This window comes from Mirounga angustirostris, unplaced genomic scaffold (assembly GCF_029215605.1).
Source record: "Mirounga angustirostris isolate CCGP_5_RB_7025 unplaced genomic scaffold, mMirAng1.0.hap1 SCAF_3, whole genome shotgun sequence".
NCBI classification, from domain to species: Eukaryota; Metazoa; Chordata; class Mammalia; order Carnivora; family Phocidae; genus Mirounga; species Mirounga angustirostris.
Window position 1 is genome coordinate 161,343,614 of NW_026991711.1, and position 25,872 is coordinate 161,369,485.

The window sequence follows — 25,872 nt, forward strand, 5'->3', positions numbered from 1 at the left end:
TGGCAATCCCTAAAATGGAAACAAAGCTAAATATTTCCAAAGACTTAAAGGAAACCTCCAAAAATGGAAATATATACAGGAAGAAAAACAGTGCTAAAAACAAACTGTACAGGGGGCGCCTGGGTGGCTCAGATGTCAAGTGTCTGCCTTCGGCTCAGGTCATGATCCCAGAGTCCTGGGATCGAGCCCCACGTCGGGCTCCCTGCTCAGTGGGGAGTCTGCTTCTCCCTCTCCCTCTATCCCCCTGCTCATGCTGTTTCTCAAATAAGTGAGTATTAAAAAAACACACAACACCCTACCTTTAAAAAAAAAACAACTGTACAGATTCCTATAAATTTCATAAGGACAAAAAGTTTATTCTAAATAAATCATTTTATACAGTAATTACTGGAAAAAAATGTTCGTTACTTTAGCAATTTACTTAAATTATCCAAGCAAAATAAACAGCAATAGAAAAATGTAAGAATTTTACAAAAGCTATACAAAATAACTTATTTAAAATTTAGACTGATACAGTCCATAAAATATCTTCAAGAGAACTATAGATCTATGTAGCTTTTTTTAGGGGGTAAAAGAAGGGATGCTTTAAGGCTTCTTTGAGAGTAATCCTTTTAGCTGGATCATACTCCAACATTTTCTCAATGAGATCAAAGAGAAGCTCATGTTCAGCATCCTGAGAGAGCATAAATTCCTGAAAGGAAAAGAAAAACAGTCAACAGTCTTCAACTACCACTTATCGTAATTTTATTTCTTTACCATAAAGAGAAGGGAAACTCAAGGTTTTAATCATTTAAGTAATGGTCCCAGACTTACCTTCAGAGGTTTACAGCGCCTTGAAACGTATCTGCCGGCAGAACTGTGTTCATCCCAGTCTAATCGATCATGATGGAAATATTTACGTTTCCTAAAAGTAAGTCAGTATCCATTGATGTTTATAATGCTGACAATGAAAACTTAAAACCTCTAGGAAAATGATTGGTTTCATCTATTGTTATGCTTTTGTAGATCAAAGATTAACACTTTACTAGAGACTTGAAAACAGCCTAGTTATTGGCTTCCCAACAAAGGAATCTGTTATATAAGTGAAAAAGCATTAGGACTTCATTGTTTATATTAAAAAGTTCTAATCAGAATATAATACCAAGTGGTACAAAGGATGGCACCTACTCTTAAATAAAAACATACCTGGTTTTCTGTATCATATGTTTTGGTAAAGGTCCAAGAATCCTTTCCATCATTGCCAAATGCTCCTTACTATCATGTGTCTAAAATAATAAACAAAACTTGTTAATAAGCACATTGTGTACTTTGTTCTCATTTAACACAGCTGCTAAATTTCTATTCCATAGAGATCAAAAGAAAGGTGATTACTAAAAAGGGCAAACTGTTAGCAAGTTACAGCTGACAACAAATATTAAGGCCCAAAGAACAAGCTCACCAATGATATCTCCAAATGAACAGGTAATTGTTTATAATATACTTAAAAAAATTTTTTAAATGATGAATTATTAAGGAAATGCAAATATCCAATAGTATCAGCTACAGAATTTTTATTCCTTTATACTTAACAATTAAGTCTATGAATTAGAAAAAAAAACTGCCTAATGCCTAAATGTGCATACTTTGCTTTAAAGTGCTCATTCACATAAATAAGCACTTTTTTTGAGCAAAACCATTGAAACAGATCACTGTCACTTACTGGAAATACTGTAAACCCAAGGTAGTATTCAATAAGAATACAACCTATACTCCAGACATCACATGGCTGGGACCATCCTAAGGCTGTAAAGCAAAAACAAACTGTTAGAAAAAAACTAATATTTCTCAAAGACATTAAAAAACAAACGTAAGTTCAAAATCCTTAATGTGTTTTTTTTAAAGATTTTAGTAGAGTGGATGCACGTGCCCATCTGTGCGCACAAGCTGGGGGGGCAGAGGGACAGAGGGATAAGCAGACTCCCTGCCAAGAGTGGAGCCCCCCATGTGGGCCTCCATCCCAGGACCCTGCGATCATGACCTGCGCTGAAGTCAGACGCTTAACTGACTGAACCACCCAGGCGCCCCCTACCCTTACTGTGTTTGAAGTTACTAATCTCTTAAAGGGAAAAAGATTTTAGAAAATCCCCACAAAGAATAAGACTAGAACTATAAATTTTAAAGTTAGCTTCAGGGGCGCCTGGGTGGCTCAGTCATTAAGCGTCTGCCTTCGGCTCAGGTCATGACCCCGGGGTCCTGGGATTGAGCCCTGCATCGGGCTCCCTGCTCAGTGGGAAGCCTGCTTCTCCCTCTCCCACTCCCCCTGCCTGTGTTCCCTCTTCTCGCTCTCTCTCTGCAAATAAATAAAATCTTAAAAAGGTTAGCTTCAGTAAATATATATACAGGTTCCCAAAGCACAATCAAGTAACTTACCTAAAATAACTTCAGGTGCCCTATAATGCCTTGTAGATACCAGTGTACTGTGATGTTCATCATCATATGTTGCGCTTCCAAAGTCTACAACTTTAATATCTGGATTTATTAAAGTACGTTCATCACGTTTCTGAAATCACAAATGATGGGTTAAGGAAGCATAATATTAAGAAGACATAAGATCTTAATTTCAAACAATGAAGTAATACACCTGAAGACTTACCATTTTGGGATTATATGCTTCTGTGTAGTCAGACTGCACAAATAAGATGTTTTCAGGCTTTAAGTCTGTGTGAGTCAACTTGTTATTGTGCAGAACTGAGAATGAAACAGAAAAAGTTGTCATCTGAAAATCAAAAACCTAACCAAACTGAAAAGCCCTACAACAAAAAAATCTCTCTGATGAACATGTCCAAAGTTGTCAACATGTAACCGCCTGCTAGAAAACCACCCACTACCCTCATAGTCAGTCCACCACCAGCTAACTGCTCAAAAAGTGAAGAAGTATTTTTATTCATGAAGCCGAGATTTGCCTGTTTCCAATGATGGCTTGTAACATTTGTAAAATTGTGTGGATTTTTTTTTTTGGTGGGAAAGCATAAAGTCTTAAAATCTATTTTTTTTAGCTATTACTTGGAAAGCAGATCCATAAATGAGGAAGATTATCAAAGTCGATGCTACATTGACAAATACAGAAATGACTACAGTCAAGGATGTGAACCTGGACATTGTCATAGAGACCATGAAAGCAGATATCAGAACCATAGTAGCAAGTCTTCTGGGAGAAGTGGAAGTAGTTACAAATCAAGCTAAACTAGTCTTCTATATGACATTATTATATGATGGACAATATACTACTTAATGAAATGCAAAACTGACCAACAGCTTGTCATCAACATCTTTCATACCTACCCCTTAAGTTAGGCTTGTGTTAGATCCCGTTTTTTTCTTAAAAGATCCAAATCAGTCTGGCATTAAATTAGTCGTAATAATCTCAAATTTCTGGAAGATATGCCAAGTACTTACAATTCACTGACTTGCATATCTGATATGCCATCTTCCTGATATGATCCAGATGAAATGGCAGAAAACCATTTTCCTTAATGAAGTCATAAGTACTAAGTCCTAATAGTTCAAACACAATGCAAATGTGACCATGATGCTCAAACCACTCCAACATCTGGACACAGCGGCTATAAACACATGAAAAATAACTTGAGTACAGATTCTCACAATTCAAATCTACCTGAGAGCATTTTCTGAGTTCTACTTTGATACTTACAATGTACTACTGGGGTCTGTTGTATTCAAGTGTTCCAGAACTTGTATTTCTGAGCGAGCAGCTTCACAGTATCTATCCACATTTTTAACTATTTTTACTGCTACATGTCTACCTCCTCTGTTAGAGAGAATTAAGTTCAAGTTAAAAAAAATGTTAAAAATGATGTCCTCTTCCATTTCTCTATCACTCTTTTCAAACTGTACTACTTCTAGTTTGATCCATTGTATTTGTTTTCTTGAATTTATGGTCTAGCATTCAGTTTTATCTGACTATACGTTAAGTACTCTCTTCTAATTGCAACTCACTGTAAGCAACGAGAATGATCTTTAGCTATATGGTGGAATCAGATGATACAAATACATGTTGAATGACACAATTTTTTTTTCATCAGAACACCACTCACATGATTTCTTTTTTTGGTCCTTCAACTAAACTATATTTAATAGCTGTAATGTAACAAGAATATTGGGATATCACCACTTCAATTTGCAAAACACTATGTAAAGCAGTTTTCTTGTAGTACCTGTCACTGGCAAATATTAAATTCTTCGCTTTGTCTAGGTTACCAGAAAAGTTGGGATATGGGAGGGGCATAGTAAGGAGCTCTACTTCTCAGGGCCTTACTAACCAAGAGTAGGAAGCCCTTCCCAATAATTCACTTAGAAAAGCTCTGCCATTCAGAAGGGGGAAAAATTCAAATAGGAAACAAAAAAGATAATGGAAAAATTTCTTAGTTTCTTAGACTATCTCAAGGAATTTCAACCAGTAGGAGTGCCTGGGTGGCTCAGAGTACCGCATTGGGCTCTCTGCTCAGTGGGGTGCCTGCTTCTCCCTTTCCCTCTGCCTGCCGCTCCCCATGCTTGTGCTCTCTCTCCTTCTATCTCTCTGACAATAAATGTAATCTTAAAAAAAAAAAATTTCAACCAATAGTTTGAAAGGCACAAATAAACGTGATACCAATTTAAAAGAGTTCTCAACCCTAGCTATGTTATCAATTATAGCATTCATTATGTTATGAATTATAGCATTTTCTAAATAGAGATTCCTAGGTGACTACCCTGAAGACTGTGTCAATATGTCTTGGGTAAGCCCAGTTCCAAATACCCCTAACATAAAACCAAGGCTGTGGCAAGTTCTGATTTGGATCACTGATACGGGGGGGCGGGGGGTGTGTGTGCACAAGACTGTCACAAGAACTGTGCCCAGTGGGACAACAAAATACTTCCTAAAATAATAAAATCCGTCCTCAAAATCAAAGACTACATACACTATTAATAGCTAATGTTTAATAATCTAAAGGGCTGGTACCTTTTTTTTTTTTTTTAAAGATTTTATTTATCTGAGAAAGGTAAGAGAGCAAGCACACATGAGTAGGGGGGCTGTGGGCAGAGGAAGAGGTAGCAGCATACTCCCTGTGAGCAGGGAGCCCAATGCAGGGTTTGATCCCAGGACCCTGAGATCATGACCTGACCCAAAGGCAGATGCTTAACCAACTGAGCCACCCAAGTGCCCCTAAAAGGCTGGTACCTTTAACTGGGAGTTTCCTAGATCAAAGTCAAAAAACCAAGTGAAAGTATATAATAATATATCTAACTTATGGTCAGGCAATATTCCAAAGCTAAAAAAATTCTCTACTACTGCTGACAGCCCCAAATGCAGTCTCAGGCTAGGAAACTTACGCTTTATGATCAATGCACTCCACGACTTTTCCAAAAGCTCCTTCTCCTAAAGTATCAACAATTTCATCTAAAAGAGAGAAATAAATCTCAGTTATACCAAGAAGTGGAAATAGTTTACTTATCAAAATAAATGCTATCAATGCAGATTATTCTAGTTGATGCTACAAATTTCCTTATCACTAGACATTTATTGGTCAACACTGTCAAAAAACATTTATAACTAGTTTTAGATCTAATTTCATTCTTAAGCTCATTTTATTAACTTGATTTACTGTTCTGGAAGTTCTGCTTAACAAATATTAAATTTCTAAAGAAAGAAAAAAACACACAATCCCACCCCCCAAAAGAAATAAAAAACAAACAAAAAAACAGAGAAAGAAAAGATTTCCAAATCCCTGAAATCTTTATATATAGATTATGTTATCTGAAAAGTTAATAAGTGTTGAAAAATATTCTATACATCTTGCACTTAGTACGTCTCCACTCTGACAGATCAGGTGACCCTCCTCATCATCCTCTACACTCCTGGTTCTTTTCCTTCGGTGACTCTTCTGGAAACGTCAAGTGGGCGGCACCAAGATCATCCAGCCAATCAATATACCCGAGTGAATTCAGGGCAGAATACGAAATTCATTCAGCGGGGAGATATTCAGGCATTCAGATACACGCCAGGCCACAAACGGTTGGCAGGAGCAATTTCAAATTCAGTCCCCAGAAATTCACAGGGCACATAGTTTATGTTAACAGGAGAAAAACATGGCAAGGAACAGATTTTCAGATAAGATACTCAAAGTGGCAAGGCAACAAAACATAATACAATTGTTTTTCTTAAAAAAAAAAAATGCTTAGTTGTAGCATTCACTGAAACATAATTTTAAGTTTCTAGTGTTCTAATTTAATGTTGCAAAATTGTAGGATGTAATCTTTACTTGGTCAAAGTAGACTGTGGCCACATTAAGATTTCCTAGCTAATCTAAGAAAACAAATATTAAAACAGTAAATAATATTAAAGTCCTTATTTTGGGGAGGAAAAAAAAAATTTGGCATACAAGAATAACACTATGTCATTTCAAATGTCATCTGCTCTTCAAATTAACCCATTACCCATTATATTCAAATCTGTTAAGTGATTTGCTTAGTGAAAAAATTAGAGCATGCTTTGCTAGAAAAAGGCATGCCTAAACCCTCAACCATACAAAAATAAAATGCTTATTCTATTGTGACAAAACTTCAATTTATCAAATCAGCTTTCCTGAAATACCATAAAAATAAACTAATCTAAGTTAATTACCTCCGCTGATTCACTGGAATGACAATTAGTTGCCAACTATTAATAAAATGTTACTATAAAACTTAATATGTACTGTATTTCAGCAATTTTCTATTCAATGCACAAACACAGAAAGAAGCCAAGTTAAATTGACATGACTTCTTTTTAAACAGAACTTTCTCAAATGATCAAACACAAATTCAAATATTACTGTTCCACGTGGGAAATAAACTTTACAAAATGTTTTAAAAGAGCTCATACCCCATGTGAACGATGATGTGAAGTACTGTGGTGAATCCTGTGTTTGCTTTTATAACTACTTCTTCCACTTCTCCCAGAAGACTTGCTACTATGGTTCTGATATCTGCTTTCATGGTCTCTATGACGATGTCCAGGTTCACATCCTTGACTGTAGTCATTTCTGTATTCATCAATGTAGCGTCGACTATGATAATCTTTCTCATTTATGGATCTGCTTTCCAAGTAATGGCTAAAAAAAATAAATTTTAAGACTTTATGCTTTCCCCACCAAAAAAATACAATTTTACAAACGTTACAAGTCATCTTTGGAAACAAAAAGGAATGGGTTTCATCGTTACTTAAATTTAAGTGATACTATAATTTTAATCAGGAAAATATAACCCCCTCACACACTTTTACTGAGACATAGTTGACATACAGCATTAGTGAAATGTATTTTTATATTGAGACACTGTAAGTACCATCCTTACCTATCAGATGTTTTAGAGTGATTATATTTGCAGCGCTTGTTCTCCCGGGCACTGCTATGTGATCTCTTCTTTCTTTTATGACTGCTACTGCTTCTCCATTTTCCACAGTCCCAATCTTTTTCATCCCAATCAGGACAGTAAGTTCTTTTTGAGTGCCTCATCTACATAAAAAGACAAGTTTTCCCAGTTACGTTGTATCCCACCTGTCAACATTGAGCAGTTTAATGAAACTCTTCTTTGCAAATTCACTCTAGTTGTGACTTTTTTCTTTTGTTTAAAAAATTTTTTTAAGATTTTAAAATAATCTCCACACCCAATGTGGGGCTGGAACTCACAACACGGAGATCAAGAGTCTCACGCTCTACTGATTCAGTCGGACCGGTGTCCCTCAAATGTTCTTTTAAATCCAAGTTCAAAAGTCATTGTCAACCAATCTAAAATCATTGATAAATCCAGTGAGTGCACTGTGTGCCAAACTGTGGAATCCAAAACTCTACTAATAGGTATTATGCATTATCCACCTTATGCTAAGATTTACTGAAAACAGGTAGGAAAAGAAATAAGAGGGGTGGGGGCCAGAAAATCCAATTTATCAATTCTGGTAAAAATCTGACTCCTTTCCTGTCAGCTGCACAAATTTACTAGAAGTCCATATATGTAACCCTCCCCATTTAAATGTTTATCAGAAACTAGCCTCCAACTTAAATGCAATCATAAATGTTCTTTGCGACAGAACCCTCATTATTATTTCCGTAAAGCAGATAAATCGATCAAACTACCAACGTCTTTTATTATACACAGAAGTCAACGGTGGCATTAGAAAACCACGAAATACCATCTTTTGGGGTACCCAGAACATGCTATATGTAACAAAACCTACCTTATTCTAAAAGCAATCTTATATGATCAATTTAGGGGACGGCAGCGCCTTCCTTCCAGTAATGTTTCGAACAAAAATCAACTACCGTTCTTACCAGTACAAACTGCTGGGACTCCATCACGTCTTAAACATAACTGAATCAAAACACTCCCAACTGTTCCCTAGGGGTTTGGGGGGTAAGGGGGCGCAAAAATTCCCACGCATAAAATGTCTCATAGCCTGACTTCTCCCACACGCTCCTTCAAATACACCCTATTATTTCTGGCTTCTCCGGGTCCCTAAATCTGATTTGTTAACGCCACCGAGGGGAAAGACACTCGCGGTTTTCACTCGAATCTTTCCAAGACTAGTCTAGACGTTCAGTGATACCGCCTCCTACCAGGTCAATGTGTTCTCTCCAGTTGCTACAAGAGAGTGACACACACATTCCAGGACCCAAGTAAACACCACCCCCAGCAGGAAGCTTCGCCGCCTCCGCCCCGCCGCCATCTTACAGATCCGCCGAGGTGGCCAAGGCCGTCGCCAACAAAATGGCGCCCATGGGCGCCTGGCCCAGCCTCCCAACCTAGCAGTCGCTCACTACCCCTCGCCAGTGTCTGGGGCGTCGCGCTTCAGGGAGAAACTCGCGGCAACAGGCTCGGCAGAGAAGGGAAGACAAGCCCGCCGCCTTCGTGCAACCCGGGGGGTGAGAGAAAAAAAGGGTCGTCGTGTCGGGGATTACAGGCAGCCAGCAAGCGAAAAGAGGGCATCACCAGGCGCTCTCGAGGCACAGAACAAGGGCCCTGACACCTAGCCCGCTTCCTCCTGCGTCTTACCGTCCAGGCCAGAGAGTCCAAGCCAAAGGAGACGAAGTTTGCAACGTGAAAACGGGAAAAGCCCAACTTACGGCGACGGGCTCCAACAACAAAATGGAGCTGACAGCCGCAGCGTCGGGACTCTACTCGAAAACACTGGTGACGCGGCGAGCGCGTCCCCCCGCGGGGCGGGGCGGGGCGGGCGGCGCCTGCGCCCCGGGAGGGAGGGAGACGAGCGGTGACCGCCGTGTGCGCAGGCGCCGGGTCCGGAACGCGAAGACAGAAGGTGGAGGTGGGGAAGTCGGCCTTGGCTGTCGTGTCGGCCATGTTGGCGACTGTCTAAGTCTGAGGAAACAATGTAAGTAATGGGGAGAGGAGTCTCGAAGGTGCTCCTTAAAAGTGGTACTTGGGAACGCTGGGTACAAGAAAAAGTGAGGGAAGCATGATACTAAATAGTCTGTCCCCTGATCACCTCCCATCATGTAGCTGTAAATTAGTAATTGTCTGGATTTCGGCTTTTGCTAAGGTTCTGAGACCTATTTAAAACTAGTTAAGTCTTTAGTGGTTAGGACTCACACTGAAATTGGATTGGAAAGATTTTTCTCAAGGTTTTTTTTTTTTTTTAAGATTTTATTCATTTATTTGACAGAGACACAGCAAGAGAGGGAACACAAGCAGGGGGAGTGGGGGAGGGAGAAGCAGGCCTCCCACGGAGCAGGGAGCTCGATGCGGGGCTCGATCCCAGGACTGTGGGATCATGACCTGAGCCGAAGGCAGACGCTTAACGACTGAGCCACCCAGGTGCACCTTTTCTCAAGGTTTTAAAAGTTGAAGAAAGGAGTGGGCAAGAGGTAGGAAACAGGGAAGTGGGGACCCTTCATAGTTAAACATTTTGGCATTAAGTCAGTGCTCTGCAGTAAGGCCGGATGAACTCTAAAAGGGGAAATGGAAGGTCGTGAAGAAAAAGTGTCAGGAACAACCTCTGAACAACAAAATCCTCAAACTACACTTTAATACACCAGTGTAATTGCCAAGCCTGACCCCACGCCCTTCCTCCATTTTGTCTCATGTTTACTCATTCCAAACTTAGTGGAAAACGTATAAAATTAAACATCACAACGAAGCATAATTTTACTGTTCACACTTGCACAGGAGAGCAACATAATGTAGCCAGCCCTACACAGATGCACAATTATTGGGTAAGAAGTGATGAGGAATACGTATTTCTAAAATTTCTATGGTAGTTTGCGTTTCTTAAGCCCCTTCTCTCAATGGTTTTAAAAATAATAATTATAAAACCATTAGTACTTATAAAACCATTAATACTTAAATCTTTATTTTGGGGCCAGGGTCACCAAATAGAAGGTAAATATTTCAGAGGGAGAGATTCATAATATTCATAAATTCACAATAACTTGTGAAACTCAGGATGCATTTAGCACCTTTAAATGTGAAGCAAACCTAGGGAATCCCCATCTTTGGAGGACAATAGCATAGTGAGCTAGTTATTGTGCTAAGCACTGTACATACGTTCTCAATCCTAACAATCTAGGAGATGGGCATCAACTATATTCTGCTATTACAGGTAAAAGTTGCAGTGAAGGACTAGAGAGAGCAGAAATACCCACAGTAAGATTACAAGGGTGAAAGACAATGAACATTGGAAAAGTCTTGTATATACTACCGAAATTAGTTTACAAAATGGTTTTTAAATTTAGCAAACCCTCGGGGCCCCCGGGGTGGCTCAGTCAGTTAAGCGTCTGCCTTCAGCTCAGGTCATGATCCCAGGGTCCTGGGATTGAGCCCCACATCGGCTCCTTGCTCAGCAGGGAACCTGCTTCTCCCTCTCTCTCTGCTTGCTGCTCTCCCTGCTTGTGCTGTCAACTAAATAAATATTTTTTAAAAAATTTAGCAAACCCTCCTACCTAATTACTAACTTGGTATTTACCCAGTTTCATTTATGAAATTATTTTGTTTGTTCTTTAGTGCATGTTATTGGTTGTTTGGGGGTGGCACTATGTCCCTCCAATTCATGTTTAAGTCTTAACCCCCTACCTCAGATTGTGACTTATTTGTAGGGCCTTTACAGATGTCCTTAAGGTTAAAATGAGGTCATTAGGGTGGGTCCTAAACCCACTTTAAAAATCTTTTTAAAGAGATTAGGACACAAGCACTCACGATTATGTGAAGATAGAAGGGTCATCTGCCAGCCAAAGTGAGACCTTAGTATACACAACCCTGCCCACAGCTTGATCTACTAACTTCTAGTCTGTATAACAGAGAATTTTAAGTTACCCAATTTCTGGTACTTTGTTATGGCAACCCTAACAAACTAATATAGTGCAAAGATTTAAAAATGGTATTTTGGGGCACCTGGGTGGCTCAGATGGTTAAGCGTCTGCCTTCGGCTCAGGTCATGATCCCAGGGTCCTGGGATCGAGTCCCGCATCGGGCTCCCTGCTCCTTGGGAGCCTGCTTCTCCCTCTGCCTCTCTCTCTCTCTGTCATGAATAAATAAATAAAATCTTTAAAAATAAAAAATAAAAATGGTATTTTGGACGAAACTTGCAACTTTATTCCCTAATTAGTGAAGTTGAACGTTTTCCCTTTTCTCATTACTTGCCCATTCATACCTCATGGCTTTTTGAATATACAGTTCTCCTTTGTCCTTGAAGTTTTTTAATTGCAAGGTTTTCAGTTTTCATGTAGTTAAACTTGTTCCATCTTTACCTTTGTCATGTTTGTAAACAGAAATTCTTTCCTCTTCAGAGACGTTTCTTCCTTTTTTTTTTTTAAGGCATCTGGAGTTTTGGTACATCATGTGAGGTGAAATTCTTTTGCTATTTTTCTCCATATAACTTACTGGTTATATTAACACAATTTACGAAATATTTTCTTTTTAATGATTTTGGATTATTTACATTGAGAGAGCAGAGAGGGAGAAACAGACTCTCTGCTGAGCAGAGCCCGATGTGGGGCTCTGCGGGGCTCTATCCCAGTACCCCAAGATCCTGATCTGAGCCGAAGGCAGAGGCTTAACCAACTGAACCACCCAGGCACCCATGATTTTTTTTAAGTAGTCTTTACACCCAATGTGGGGCTTGAACCCACAACCCCGAGATGAGGAGTTTCATGCTCCACCAACTGAGCCAGTCAGGTGCCGCTCATTGTAATTTCTTTTTAAAAATTCACATTGTTGGGCGCCTGGGTGGCTCAGTTGGTTAAGCGACTACCTTCGGCTCAGGTCATGATCCTGGAGTCCCGGGATCGAATCCCACATGGGGCTCCCTGCTCGGCAGGGAGTCTGCTTCTCCCTCTGGCCCTCCTCCCTCTCATGCTCTCTGTCTCTCATTCTCTCTGTCTCAAACAAACAAATAAATAAATAAATAATTCACATTGTTTATTCTAGATTTGCTTTAGTGATTATATTGAGTTCCCATCCCTACCTCTATAGTTCGTACAAATTGAATTGAAAAGAACCATCAGTTTTTGTTTAAATTCACTAGTGAAATAGTAACTATAGTAATCTATCCAGTTTGCTAAACTGATTAAAAGTTGAGTCCTATGTATTAAAATTTATCTATTTATATATGTTAGCTTCCTAGAGTGCACTCCCATGGAATAAGCAGTGTTCTATGCACCTTTATATCCAAGCCTGGAAGAAAATAAATTACTTACTAGTTTTGAGCAAAGCAGGGGGAGCAGCAGGCAGCGGGAGAAGCAGGCTCCCCACTGAGCGGGGAGCCCGACACAGAGCTCGATCCCAGGACCCTGGGATCATGACCTGAGCTGAAGGCGGCAGACACATAACCTACTGAGCTACCCAGGCACCCCTGGTTTTAGTTTTTCAAACAAAAAGATGAGAATACGTATCTTTAGAAATACCCAACATAGCTTATATGTTGCTAAACGGATTTGGAAATACCAAGTTTAACCAAAGTATAAATTGTAACTGTTCAATTCACCATGAACCAAAGGCCTACACAAAGAGCTCTCTTGGGACGCCTGGGTGGCTCAGTGGGTTAAGCACCTGCCTTTGGCTAGGATCATGATCCCAGGGATCTGGGGTCGAGCCCCGCATAGGGTTCCCTGCTTAGAGGAGAGCCTGCTTCTCCCTCTCTGCTTGTGCTGTCAAATAAATAAAATCTTAAAAAAAAAAAAAAAAAGAGCTGTCTTCAAAGAGCTCCAAACCAAGATCTAACAGGATTTAGGTATTCTAATGGATAGGTGCAGGTACATTTTTAGAGTGGTGAAGGAACTATCAAGGCATATATTGATTATATTATCCCTTAAGCTCATCAAGCTCCCTTTGCTATGACATGATTTTCTGGCAACTTCTGATATTCTAGATCAAAGATTAGCAAATTTTCTTAAAGGGCAAGATAGTAAATATTTTAGGCTTGTAGGCCTTTAGTCTCTGTCACAACCAATCAGTACTGCTGTTGTAGCACAAAGCAGTCAGAAAACACATAAACAAAATGGGCATGGTTGAGTTCCATGAAGACTATTTGCAGAACAGGTGGCCAGCCTGAGGGCTGTAGTTTGCTAACCTCTGGTCCAAATGGGGAGCCATATTACTCTCTTTTTAAAGAGAATTTGGTTGATCAACAATATTCTAGTCTTCTTAGTAGTTTATATGTACTGCCAATTAATAAATGGAACAGAACATCAATCATGCAACTGCCAATGTGATCAGTTTGAACCAGTCAACTCAGTGAGTGGACAGAAAACAGTGTTAGGATTTTGATCCTCATGATGCCTCCAATAGGCCCAAGGTGGGCAGCCAGTCTCTTTATGAGATCTTTATTAACTAAACAGACATTATAAGAATGAGCTCTAAAAACCAAAAAACCCACCATATTGGTAGCACTTAAAAAAACAAAAGCAGAGTTTAGAATAAAAACTGAGGGAATGCCAGTCAGTACAAAAACATCTTGACAATCAGTAAAAGCCTCTTAAGAGTAATGACAAAAAATTTCAGTGTCATTCAATTGGAAAAGAAAAATATCAGGTATAAGTGTCAAAACAAATTCTACCCAAAAGAGGCTTTAATATTAAGTCTAGAAATCTAAATGATTAAATTAAAAGGCTGAATCAAAATGTGAAGGCATTAGGGGTACCTGGCTGGCTCAGTAGGCAGAGTATGCAATTCTTGATCTTAGGGTTGTGAGTTCAAGCTCCACATTGGGCACAGAGCTCATTTTAAAAAAACAAAAGTGAGGGGGTGCCCGGGTGGCTCAGATGGTTAAGCCTCTGCCTTCGGCTCAGGTCATGATCCCAGGGTCCTGGGATCGAGCCCCACATCGGGCTCCCTGCTCTGCAGGGTGTCTGCTTCTCCCCCTCCTTCCTGCTCGAGCTCTCTCTCACTATCTCTGTCTCTCTCAAATAAATTAAAAAAACAAAAAACAACAACAAAAAAGTGAGGATATTAGTATAATTGGCACATCAGTTTAGTAGAAGGTATAGATGGTAATAAGAGGATATTGCGAGCTAACATCCAAATTGTAGTTAAGAAAGAAAATATTATTTCGATCAGCTATCTACAGAAATGATACAAACCAAGAAATACCCAAAATCTAACCAAGGTGATCAAAACAGGTTGAAGAATATGGTTCTTGATGAGATCAGTGGTATCGCCTGATAAATGATGAGGCCTGATTCGGTGAGAGCCCTGTGATGGAGAGAAAGGTTAGGAGAGCTACTTCCATTTACTCACTACAGAACACTTAAACATGTCAGAAGCTTTACACACATTGTTTCATTTAATTCTCCTAATAGTCTTATGAGGGGGATGAGTCTTTAGGGATGAGAAAACTTGGGAGATGTTAACCTGCCTAAAGTTACTAGTAGGAGGTAGAGCTGTGATTCAAACACAGTCCAGGACTCTACAGCTGGTGCTCTTAACCAACTAATTGCATTTTCCAAATGGATCACCTGTAGTATTCTGTCCTGCAATACTGTTAAATGATAAGCTTTCAAAAATGTTCCATGGGCAAATGAGTTGGGAAATTCTGAGTGCTTACTGTAAACTAGGACTTCTCTGAGCCTTTACTGTAAATCTAAAGACTACAGAAAACAGCAAAATGGATTGGCTGGCTTTTCTAGATCATCTCTATCTTGTCCTTACTCTTAACTGTACAAAGTGACTAATTAATGGAAAAGACTACTTCTAGGATATGGACTAGATATGGCAGGAATATGTAATTAGAGTGCTCAAAAATGCCTGGATTTGATCTTGTCCTTACTCTTAACTGTACAAAGTGACTAATTAATGGAAAAGACTACTTCTAGGATATGGACTAGATATGGCAGGAATATGTAATTAGAGTGCTCAAAAATGCCTGGATTTGAGACAGCATTTAAAAATGAATGTTTATATGTAACAAAAAATTAGAAGAGTTTTTAAAAAATTAAACTTAAATACATTAGATAACAGTTATAGTAAAAAATATGCTTTAATAATGGGAATAAAAGCTGTTTGGGCCCCCACGGTAACACCAACTCATAGAAGATCTTAGCTATAAACAGGCAGAAGGATGATGTAATCTTTCAACATAGTTAAAACTGGGTAAAGCACAATAGGTGTGTTCCTTGAATAGTCTGCCAAATATTTTTCCAGATTATAGCTATTGTGCAAATGGATTGGCATGAATAGTTATGTCCTTAATGTGTACATCATTAAGAGGTCGATAGGTCTTCTCATTTACTGGTAACTTCTCCAATTCATCCAGAGTCTCCAGACCATCTATTACCCTGAAATAGAAACAATAAAAATGTATGAAAAATTCCTTAGATTGAAACATAGTATCCAAATACCTATAGCAATTACAGTTTCCTTAAGAGAAAAGGACCATGTCTCATAGTTCTTTGAATTCCCTAGTTAAGTGTGCAATAAAATATTGATTTTCTACCATGGATATTAGCCAAAATTCAGAAACAAAAATTCATTTTTATGCCTTTAGACCATAGCAATGGGTAGGAATATTACCATCAAAGTACTCCCACAGCATAGCTACAAATGGGTCCAATATAACCAGTTTTAAGATTTTCTTTGCTATCGGAAAGCCCAGAGAAAGTATGTATGGGTGACACTTATTACTTAGTACTGCCCTATACTGAAGGTCCTGAAGTGAGTGGCTGCTTTACACTTCATTGTTTAAATGTGTTTTTACTTTTTGCATCTGGGCAACAACAAAAAGCAGTAATAATAAGAGAAGGGAAGATGGGACACTTAAGCCCATTTCCAGCAAGTGTATTTCATGTTACTACAAAGAAAAAAATATATATAGACAGCTATCCTTCAGGCAAGTTGGTCTAAAACATTTGCTAAGAAAAGGTGGCTTGCTTTATTTATATATTTATTTATTTTAGAGAGAGCGAAGTGAAAGAGCATGTGAGTGGGGGGAGAGGGAGAGAGAATCTCCAGCAGACTGGGCTCCATCCCAGGAACCCAAGATCATGACCTGAGCCAAAATCAAGAGTTGGTTGCTTTATGGACTGAGCCACCCAGGCGCCCCCCACCAAGTCTTTAAATTTAAAGTTTCAAAAACCTTCCCACCTTCTGGGTCAGTAAGAGAAACAGAGGCTATAGGAAACAGATCTCAGGCAAAAAAGGGCATGTAGAATTGAGGCAAGTCAGTCAAGTATTTGGGACACAGAGCCCTTTGAAAACAAATGGAAAGCTATGTACCATCTTCCCAGAAAAACGTGTGTATACACACAGAACACATAATTTCAAGGACTTAAGGGACCTAAGGTTAAGAATCTTTGTTCTTAACTCTCTAGTTCTGTCACAAAACTAGTAACATAAATCTTAGTAATTAATGATCGATAATTCTGAATGGTGGGTTAAAGGAGAAAATGAAAAGAAGGGAACCTGAGTGACCTATATCCAGGCAATTACTACTAGGGGCTGTAATATTTCATTAATTTCACTGAATATTAATCTATAAATTAAATATATATATGGAATGAAAACTAAGAGTTGTTGAGTCTTCTATTTTTAATTAACCTAATTTGGCATCCACACTGTTAAGTCAAAGAAACTCTAGAACTGTGCCTTGGTTTATTGAGCATAGTAAATATTTGTTAAATGAACAGACAAGTTGACTTCTTGCTGATTTATAAAAGCAATTCCCAGGCATAGTGCTAACTGGGTATTTTGGCAGAGCCTGCTAAACACCTCCCTAGGATCCAGGCTCCCCTTCTTACTCATAGAAACCTGATTTTATTGAGAGCAGCAATGTGTCCAGCTGAAAAACATTTCCTACCCTCCCTTGTAGACAAGGGGAGGCCTCATTGCCAAGTTCTGGGTCTTCAGGAAAGCTCTTTAAAAAGGGGCTGACTTGTGGAGCCTACTACATACATACATACCTACATACCTACCTACCCACATACATACATAAATAGGGCTGACTCAGCTGGCAAGCACCTCTTGCCCTCCCTCCTCCTTTCTGCCTGGAACACATGTTCTGACTGGAGCTATGCTGCCCATATTAGGACCATGCGGTGGGCATGAGGATGGAAGATAAAGATGGTTTAGGAAGAACACTGGTGACAGAAGGGAACCACCATCTTAGCCCATCTTTTTGAAGCCACTGTTGTTCAGATCTGTCAGTTGCTGCAAAATGCTATTCATAAGAAGAAATACATTACTGTTAATTTGCGTAATAATCCTTACCAAAAAAAGATTGGCTCCTATTTTACAAAATAAAGAAATTAAGGCTTGGTTAGAAGTTCCCAAGGTCACAGTGCTGGTAAGTGGTGGACTTACCAGGTGTATTTAGCTTTCATACTGCTCCTTCAGTATTATGCTATTATCATAGCCTCTCATATGTATCCCTTGCAATGAAATTCCAAAGGAAACAGTAACCAAAATACTCACTTTCCAAATACTGTGTATTTCATGTCCAAATGTGGCTGCTTGCCATAGGTGATGAAGAATTGAGATCCATTGGTGTTTGGCCCGTTATTAGCCATAGATACAACACCTCTAACATTGTGCTGTAAAAGGCCAAAATATTTAACTGTGTTTTTATATAAATATTCCAAATATAGGACTCAAGCCAAGACCTGTACTTTTTTTTTTTTTTTTAAGATTTTACTTATTTATTTGACAGAGAGGGACACAGTGAAAGAGAGAACACAAGCAGGGGGAGTGGAGAGGGAGAAGCAGGCTTCCTGCGGAGCAGGGAGCCCGACGCGGGGCTCGATCCCAGGACCCTGGGATCACGACCTGAGCCGAAGGCAGATGCTTAACGACTGAGCCACGCAGGTGCCCCAAGACCTGTACTTTTTAAGGGACCAAGAAAACATTTAATCAGCTTCTATTAGGGCTAACCCGAATGTTCACTTTCTGTATTATCTGTATTTCAAAAACTTGTATGTAAATTGTTTATATATCAAATCATATGCCTCAGTTAATTTCATTTTCACTTTGGAGGAGTATAGCCACAAACATTTTTCGCAATACCAAGGTATTAATAGACATCCTTACATTTATATTAAGGAACATGCTGGCATGAAACGATCAGGCAGACAACAAAACCAAAATCCCCATAAGCTCTTCACACATACACTGGACTCTGGCTAGTTTCTTTATCTGTAAAACAAGGGAGGGAGGTTGGACTAGTTCAGGGGTTTATTCGTAATTCAAATGCTCACAAGGGTCAGCAGATAATAAATTAACTGGACAGAATGTACACATTAGGGAGTGATGGAGTCTGGCAAAAGGAATGGTATATCTCTTACCTAATAGCACTAAAAAATTTTTTTAAGCCAATGGCCATTGAGAATACATCTGTGGATCCCACCCAAGGGCAGTCAGTTCATGACCCAGGACTGGATGATCTAAGGGAAGGTCTCCTACAGCTCAAATATTCATGATACTATTTGTTATACAGGGACTGTTTAAAGAATTAAAAGAACTTTATTGATAAGACTGAAGACATGAGAACTGTGTTATAAGGAGGTGCTGCAATAAATAATGGTCACTCCCTTTTTAGCTATTCATCAAGAAACACTAATGAGACAAGCAATAGAAATATAGCTATATCAAGATATTAATGCTTTGATGGACATTAAGGCCATGTGATGTAATGAGCACTGGGTATTATATAAGACTGATAAATCACAGGCCTGTACCTCTGGAACCAATAATACATTATATGTTAATTGAATTTAAATAAAAAATGTGAAAAAAGATATTAATGCTTTATTGTCTTCCTAAAAGGTGACTCCCAAATGTTACATTTGATAATACACAAGAATGTATGTACCACTTATAACTTAATAAAATACTCATTAACCTATTTCTAAGATAATTTACCAAACTGTTGCGTATGCCTATGTACTCATCTATTACCTCAACTTCTCCGAGAGAACCACTTATTCTATCTTTATACATGCTTAAAAAATATATTTTTTTCTTTTGTTTCTGAGCTCTCTAAGATAGTATCATACTATCTGTAGTCTTCTGGGAAATGCTATTTATACCATCATTATGTTTCTAAGATTTACACACGAATGTGTAGCGGTAGTTGTGATTTTTACTGCTGGATAATATTCTACAACTGAATATAATTTCCATTTTATGATCAGTGGACATTTGGGTTGTTTTTAGATTTTTGCTATTAAAATAGCACTCTAGGAACACTCTTGTACTGTTTCCTGATGCACATGTACAAGAGTTTCTGGAGGGTAAACATTTGGGAATGGAATTGCTGGGTCAGAGTATGTAAATATTCAAAACACACCCTCAACTCTGGTATATAAAGGTTCTTAACCCTAACTGTAGGAATCACGCAGGAAACCTGAAGTATAATTTAGGTCCTAATCGGGCCTATTCTTTTTCTATTTAGGGGGTGTAAGGCCAAAATATTTCATATTTTTAAAACTTCCACACGTGAGTCTGTATTAACCAGTGTTGAAAACCACTGGTATACAGATTAGTGTTATGGAAGCAGTTATTAATTAATGCCTAAAAAGTTGTTTTGTTTTTAATTCAGGAAAAGGATGACTTATAAACAATTTATCACCTCCCAACCTCAACTCCTATAACAAAAGTAATGTTCCCTTATGAAAGAAAACAAAAAGAAGAAAAAATAAATTACTCCTAGTCTCACCATCCAGACATAAACACTGCAATGGAATTTTTTTCAGAATTGTCCTGGATTTTTTTCAGAATATATTTTAATGTGACTGAAATATGATGTACTAAATTACATATTCTTATAGAGGAGAATTTCTCTCTTTTTTCTAATTTCTAAAGTTATCATTTTATGCAGATACAAAGTTTAAAAGACCACATGATAACTGTCAGCAGATGTCCTCTCTGGGAAGTATAACTGATTGATTTAATTTTTTAATTTTAATTTAATTAGTTTTTAAAAAAAAAAAAAAAACAGGCATGCATTAGTTTCTTATTAAAAAAAAAAAAGGTTCTTGGGGTACCTGGCTAGCTCAGTTGGTGAAGCATGCGACTCTTGATTTCGGGTTTGTAAGTTTGAGCCCCATGCTGGGTGTAGAGATTACTTAAAAATAAAATCTTTTTTTTTTTTTTTTAAAGGAAATTAAAAAGAAAAGCTTCTTTAGAAAGTTTGGAAAATTGAGAAAAAATATGAAAAGAAAAAAAAAACAGGAAAGGAAATAAAAATCTCTAATTTTACCATGCTATGCACTTCCCTTTAACCTAGTTGGGATCCACCACAGACATTAATTCAGGAATATTCAAACATCCAACAGAAGATAATAAAAGTTCATATTGATAATGTGCAATACTGCAACCAGGAGGTCTCATAGGTTTTCCTCCCTACTCTCAAAAAAGGCTGGTGATTCATGTCATTCAACATAAATTTTATAGTGAGACATTAAGCCCTTTTGGTACATTACTGATTAAACATTTTAGGTTGGACCCAAAGATAAGCTCACTTAATATCAAGATCCATGTGATTGTGACATTCCAGAATATATTTTAGGCAAGAAATGCAATTGATATTTATAAATTTCTCCCTGACATTTATCAAGTGTACTAAGACTACAAAAAAATAATGTTTGTATACTAATGACATTAACTTGTGTTACTACAATGTATGTATTAAAGTTTTCAAGTGTAAACAAGGCATGAGAAAATAGATTTTGAAGCACTAGAGATATACCTTAAGATATTCACTATATTCATCCTCAAATTTCTTGCCCCAGATACTGTTACCTCCTCTTCCGGTACCTATATTACAAGACAGACAAATCAAAAGAAGTATCTAATTTAAAAACTAATTAAAGTTGAAAAGGTTCATTTTCTAAAACATAAGGGCTAGTTTATAACTATCTATTTATTTTTAAAGATTTTATTTATTTGTGAGAGAGAAAGAGCACACAGCTGGGGGAGAGACAGAGGAAGAGGGAGAAACAGGCTCTGCACTGAGCAGGAAGCCCAACGTGGGGTTTGACCCTAGAATCCTGAGATCATGACCCGAGCCAAAGGCAGACGCTTAACCGACTGAGCCACCCAGGTGCCCAAATAACTAAATATAAATAAAATGTGTGGTGCCTAGGTGGCTCATTCGGTTAAGTGTCTGCCTTTGGCTTTAGTCATGATCCCAGGGTCCTGGGTTCAAGTCCCACATTGGGCTCCCTGCTCAGCAGGGAGTCTGCTTTCCTCTCTGTCCCTCTTCCCGCTCATGCTTGCGCACCCACGTGCACTCTCTCACAAAAATAAATAAATTAAAAAAATAAAGAGGGCGCCTGGGTGGCTCAGTTGGTTAAGCAATTGTCTTCGGCTCAGATCATGATCCTGGAGTCCCTGGATCGAGTCCCGCATCGGGCTCCCTGCTCGGCAGGGAGTCTGCTTCTCCCTCTGACCCTCCCCCCTCTCATGTGCTCTCTCTCATTCTCTCTCTCTCAAATAAATAAATAAAATCTTTAAAAAAATAAATAAAGATAAAACTTGTTATGTCCTCTCTTCTCAAAATTTCACTTTACAGACCAGAAAAATAAAGTATCTCTATAAAAAAAACAACTCCTCTATCATTATTGTTCATATTTTAAGATGTTATTTATTTATTTTAAGGAGAGAGAGAGAGAGTGCACAAGCAGGAGGGGCAGAGGGAGAGGGAGAGAGAATCCCAAGCAAACTCTGTGCTCAGTGCAGAGTCTGATGCATGGCTTGATCTCACAATCCCAAGATCACGACCCAAGCCGAAACCAAGAGTCCAATGTTCAACTGACTGAGCCACCCAAGCATGCCAGTCATATTTTATTTTAAAGATAGATGCCAGTAGCTTCTACTTAAAAATTTCTTGCTATGGTAAGGTAGCCGGGTTACAAAAACTCTATGGGCTTATATCTTCGGTTTTATTTTATAAAAATTAAATAAATTTTATTTACTTAAAAAAAATATATTTATATATATGTATTTTCTAAGTAGGCTCCAAGCCTAGTCTAGGGGCTTGAACTCACAACCCTGAGATCAAGACCTGGGCCGAAATCAAGAGTCAGATGCTCAACTGACTGAGACACCCAGGCACCTCCCCCGCAAAATATTTTTAATTTGAGTATAGTTGACACACAATGTTACATTATATATTTTTCTATTTGCCCTCTTTTTCATACTATATACCCAATTCTCTAGATAGATATTAATGCAGTAACTTACCTGTCGGATCTCCTGTTTGAACCATGAAACCCTTGATATTTCTATGAAATATACAGCCATTGTAGTAATTACTGGCACAAAGAGCCAAAAAATTCTGAAAAGGGTAAAAATAATGATTGGGAAATGGTGTAGCAGAAACACATTTAAAGTAATGAACAAACTGTATTTACTCAAAACACCATAACAATGCATTTATGTTTTTTAGGCATTACTTTGGATAATGTCACTTTTCTGCCTGAAACACTTGAATGGCTTCCTTCTGTTCTTGGAATAGAATACAGTCATACCTCTACATCTCATGTGTTAATAACTTCTCTTACTTACTATGTTAACCCCATCATCATTCTGAAAATTCATCCAAAAGAGGTAGGCTTTCCCATCTTGAGGCCTTTGCACTTCTATCTTTACACCTGGAATATTCTTTTTCTCTCTTTCCATGGAGATGCCTTCATTACATTCTGCACTCAGTTTAAATATCACTTTCTTGGCTAGGCCTGCCCTCAACTTCTTTTAAATAATTCTTTTCCAGGGGCGCCTGGGTGGCTCAGTTGGTTAAGCAACTGCCTTCGGCTCAGGTCATGATCCCGGAGTCCCGGGATCGAGTCCTGCATCGGGCTCCCTGCTCAGCAGGGAGTCTGCTTCTCCCTCTGACCCTCCTCCCTCTCATGCTGTCTCTCATTCTCTCTCTCGCAAATAAATAAAATCTTAAAAAAAAAAAAATTAAAAAAAAAAAAAAATAATTCTTTTCCATTAGTCTCTATTTCAACGCTTTGTTTCCTTCAAGGCATTATCATGATCTAGAATCACTTTTTTCTAGAATGACCCTCCCACCCGCCACCAACTTCTTTTCTCAGAATGTTAGCTCCATGAGGGCAAGGGATGTCTCTTGGTCATTACTGTATTCCCCTGACAAGATAGCCTTTCATAAATAATTGTTGAATGAATATAGAGAGCTCTTTCCTTCTTTGAAATTTAAATAATTAAAATAATGTAAGAAACAGTTCTCTTATCTAATATCCTAATGATTATATTTCCTGAGGAAAATAAGTGAAAAGAAAAAGATACCAACCACTCTATGGTTAGAGAAAAATTATCTACCCTTTCTTTGATCCACCTTTAACATCAAAAGTTAAGTGGAAACTAGACCAGAAATTATGATGGTTAGTTTTTCCTGACACTGGTTTTATATACAAGTGTTTATTGTTTTTTAGGTTAGATAATTTAATTTCAAAATGGTTATCGTGCGGCATTAACTCATTTTTTATATGTACGTAATGTACTCACCTCACAAGTTTTGGGTGTTCTCTCACAGAAAACTTCTATTTTAATATCACCTACATCTGTATGCAGTGTCACTGACTAAAAAGGAGAAAAAAATGTAAGAACAAATGAGATTTCTCCATAACTTTATGCACTGTATTATTCCCCCAACTAGATTAAAGATGAGAATATGAATGAAAACACAAAAAGAAATACCATTTCAGAGATGAACTGTCCACATAGCTGAGAGTAAGCTGTACTTCTTCAAAATTTATTTCAACAGTAGGAAAAAACTCCAGAAGATAAATATGTTAATGTAAAATGCTGTCTACCCTAAACATTTAACAGTAAATATTGTGATGGAAATACTTCTTTTAAGTATGAATTTTTCATCAATAAAAATGAAAACAATGGTTATGTTAATATTACTGATTTAAATGGCAACTCACCAACATCATTAATATATATTGAAAAATAGTAAGAAAACAACTTTTCAAAACAAAGTCTCCACCAGTTCCCTTATGTAATTTAATTATGAGAGAGAGTGTTAAAAACAATTCCTTTCTTCACTAAAGACAACAATCTTCTGTGTTTCTAGATCCTAAATGTGCAGCGCTAACCATATTACTCCTTGCTTGCGTTTTGTTTATCTGATGTTCCAGTAACTTGCATTCTTTTTGTTATTCCCTTGTCGGGTGGGGGGTTACTCTGAGGCTTCCTTTCTCACTTCTCTTCTTCCAGGTGTTTCTAGCAGTCAGAAAGTATGGTGGGGCTGATAGAGGGTAGGAGTGTGTGAGTTGGAGGTAGGGTGAGAGGGAGACAGCATTATTCTCATTGCTTTTCTTCTATTTCAAGCTGCTCATGCTCTGACAAATAAAATTTAAAAAAAAAATTGTACAAAACTTACCATTTTTCTTCTTGATCGTTTCAGAAAGTACTATTGCTTAATTTCTCAGTCTTACCAGAAGTTAGAAAACGTGTCTCTATTCCCAAAAGAGAAAATTAAGTTCATTTTCCTCTCTTAACTCACACATGCTCATTTCTACTGCATATTTAAAAGAAAGAGTCTCGAATAGCATCCCCAAGTAATAAAAATCTGGTTATGGAAACGATGAGAACCTACCCGACTCAAGCCCCTCAATCTCCTACTTTCCCTGTTCACTCTTCTTCAAAAGCCTCCCTGCAACTCTTCCAAGTCAGGTACATTTCCGCCTTGGGGTCTAGACACTGGGTGTTCTCTCTTTGTCTGGAGCACTTAGACTCAGACGTCTGGACAGTTATATTCCTCACGTCCAAGTCTCTGATAACTCTATTTAAAACTGCCTTCACTCTAGTACCTGCCCAATTATCTTTTCCTATAGCACTTATCAATAATACGCTATATATTTTTCTAATTAAGTCTGTTCCAATATCACCCTCCCCGCCCAGTATGCTCACTCGAAGCCCAAGAATTAAAACACAGAGCTTAGCAAGAGTCTCGATAAGTGAATGAAAGAATGAGTGATGTTACTTACCACCTTAGCACAGCTGTTGTTGAAACAGAAAAGATGCCCTTGCATAACACGTTTCGAAATTAGTGTCTTCGGGCTACCGGAAGTCGAGCGCGGGACCCATTAGAGAGAACGCCCCTCACCTGCTCGCCTCCTTCCTTCCTATTTCAAACCAAAATGACTAGAACTAGGAAGACAATGTAATTTGTCCTCACCTGGTACGCTTTTGACAGTGAAAGGAGCTCTTTTAATAATTATACAAGGACACGAAACGTAAACCGGAACCATTCCGGGCAACCTCTAGCAGTACCTTGGGCTCAGACGTAAAATGGCAAGGACCACTTCCGCCCGGCTCCTCTCCATCCCATCCTGCAATGCCAGGAGGCCCTGCGCAGGACCGGAAGTGGGTTAGTGCACGGCCTGGAAG

At 38.4% G+C, this 25,872-nt stretch overlaps 3 protein-coding genes across 7 annotated transcripts in view; 1 reads left to right on the plus strand and 2 right to left on the minus strand.

Annotated features, from left to right (window-relative positions):
* Positions 1 to 331: 331 nt before the first annotated feature.
* On the minus strand, positions 332 to 9,217 carry CLK1 (CDC like kinase 1). Of its 2 annotated transcripts, XM_045868255.3 has the most exons (13): positions 9,067 to 9,217; positions 7,372 to 7,532; positions 6,902 to 7,130; positions 5,831 to 5,921; positions 5,371 to 5,437; positions 3,692 to 3,808; positions 3,436 to 3,602; positions 2,633 to 2,727; positions 2,410 to 2,539; positions 1,700 to 1,782; positions 1,186 to 1,265; positions 814 to 904; positions 332 to 691 (listed from the first exon to the last, which is right to left on the minus strand). In XM_045868255.3, the coding sequence occupies exons 2-13, from the start codon at positions 7,530 to 7,532 to the stop codon at positions 548 to 550; spliced, it is 1,455 nt and encodes a 484-aa protein (XP_045724211.1). In that variant the 5' UTR covers positions 9,067 to 9,217; the 3' UTR covers positions 332 to 547. The 2 variants fall into 2 exon arrangements, with proteins under 2 accessions (XP_045724211.1, XP_045724212.1); XM_045868256.3 differs by lacking the exons at positions 5,831 to 5,921; positions 7,372 to 7,532; positions 9,067 to 9,217 and having other exon boundaries at positions 6,902 to 7,107.
* A 52-nt stretch (positions 9,218 to 9,269) lies between these two features.
* The window catches only part of NIF3L1 (NGG1 interacting factor 3 like 1), a 49,606-nt gene continuing 33,003 nt past the window's right edge, over positions 9,270 to 25,872 (plus strand). The window contains exon 1 of one of the 2 annotated variants that reach the window (XM_045868261.3): positions 9,270 to 9,403. The gene's annotated coding sequence lies outside the window, so the exon portion shown is untranslated. The remainder of the gene's footprint in view (positions 9,404 to 25,872) is intronic. The other variant, XM_064586905.1, reaches the window with a different exon arrangement.
* Positions 15,475 to 25,851, minus strand: PPIL3 (peptidylprolyl isomerase like 3). Of its 3 annotated transcripts, XM_045868268.3 has the most exons (8): positions 25,470 to 25,850; positions 24,863 to 24,938; positions 24,576 to 24,727; positions 23,980 to 24,054; positions 22,696 to 22,789; positions 21,200 to 21,267; positions 17,929 to 18,047; positions 15,475 to 15,797 (listed from the first exon to the last, which is right to left on the minus strand). In XM_045868268.3, the coding sequence occupies exons 3-8, from the start codon at positions 24,576 to 24,578 to the stop codon at positions 15,671 to 15,673; spliced, it is 486 nt and encodes a 161-aa protein (XP_045724224.1). In that variant the 5' UTR covers positions 24,579 to 24,727; positions 24,863 to 24,938; positions 25,470 to 25,850; the 3' UTR covers positions 15,475 to 15,670. The 3 variants fall into 3 exon arrangements, with proteins under 3 accessions (XP_045724224.1, XP_045724221.1, XP_045724220.1); XM_045868265.3 differs by lacking the exon at positions 24,576 to 24,727 and having other exon boundaries at positions 25,470 to 25,848; XM_045868264.3 differs by lacking the exons at positions 24,576 to 24,727; positions 24,863 to 24,938 and having other exon boundaries at positions 25,470 to 25,851.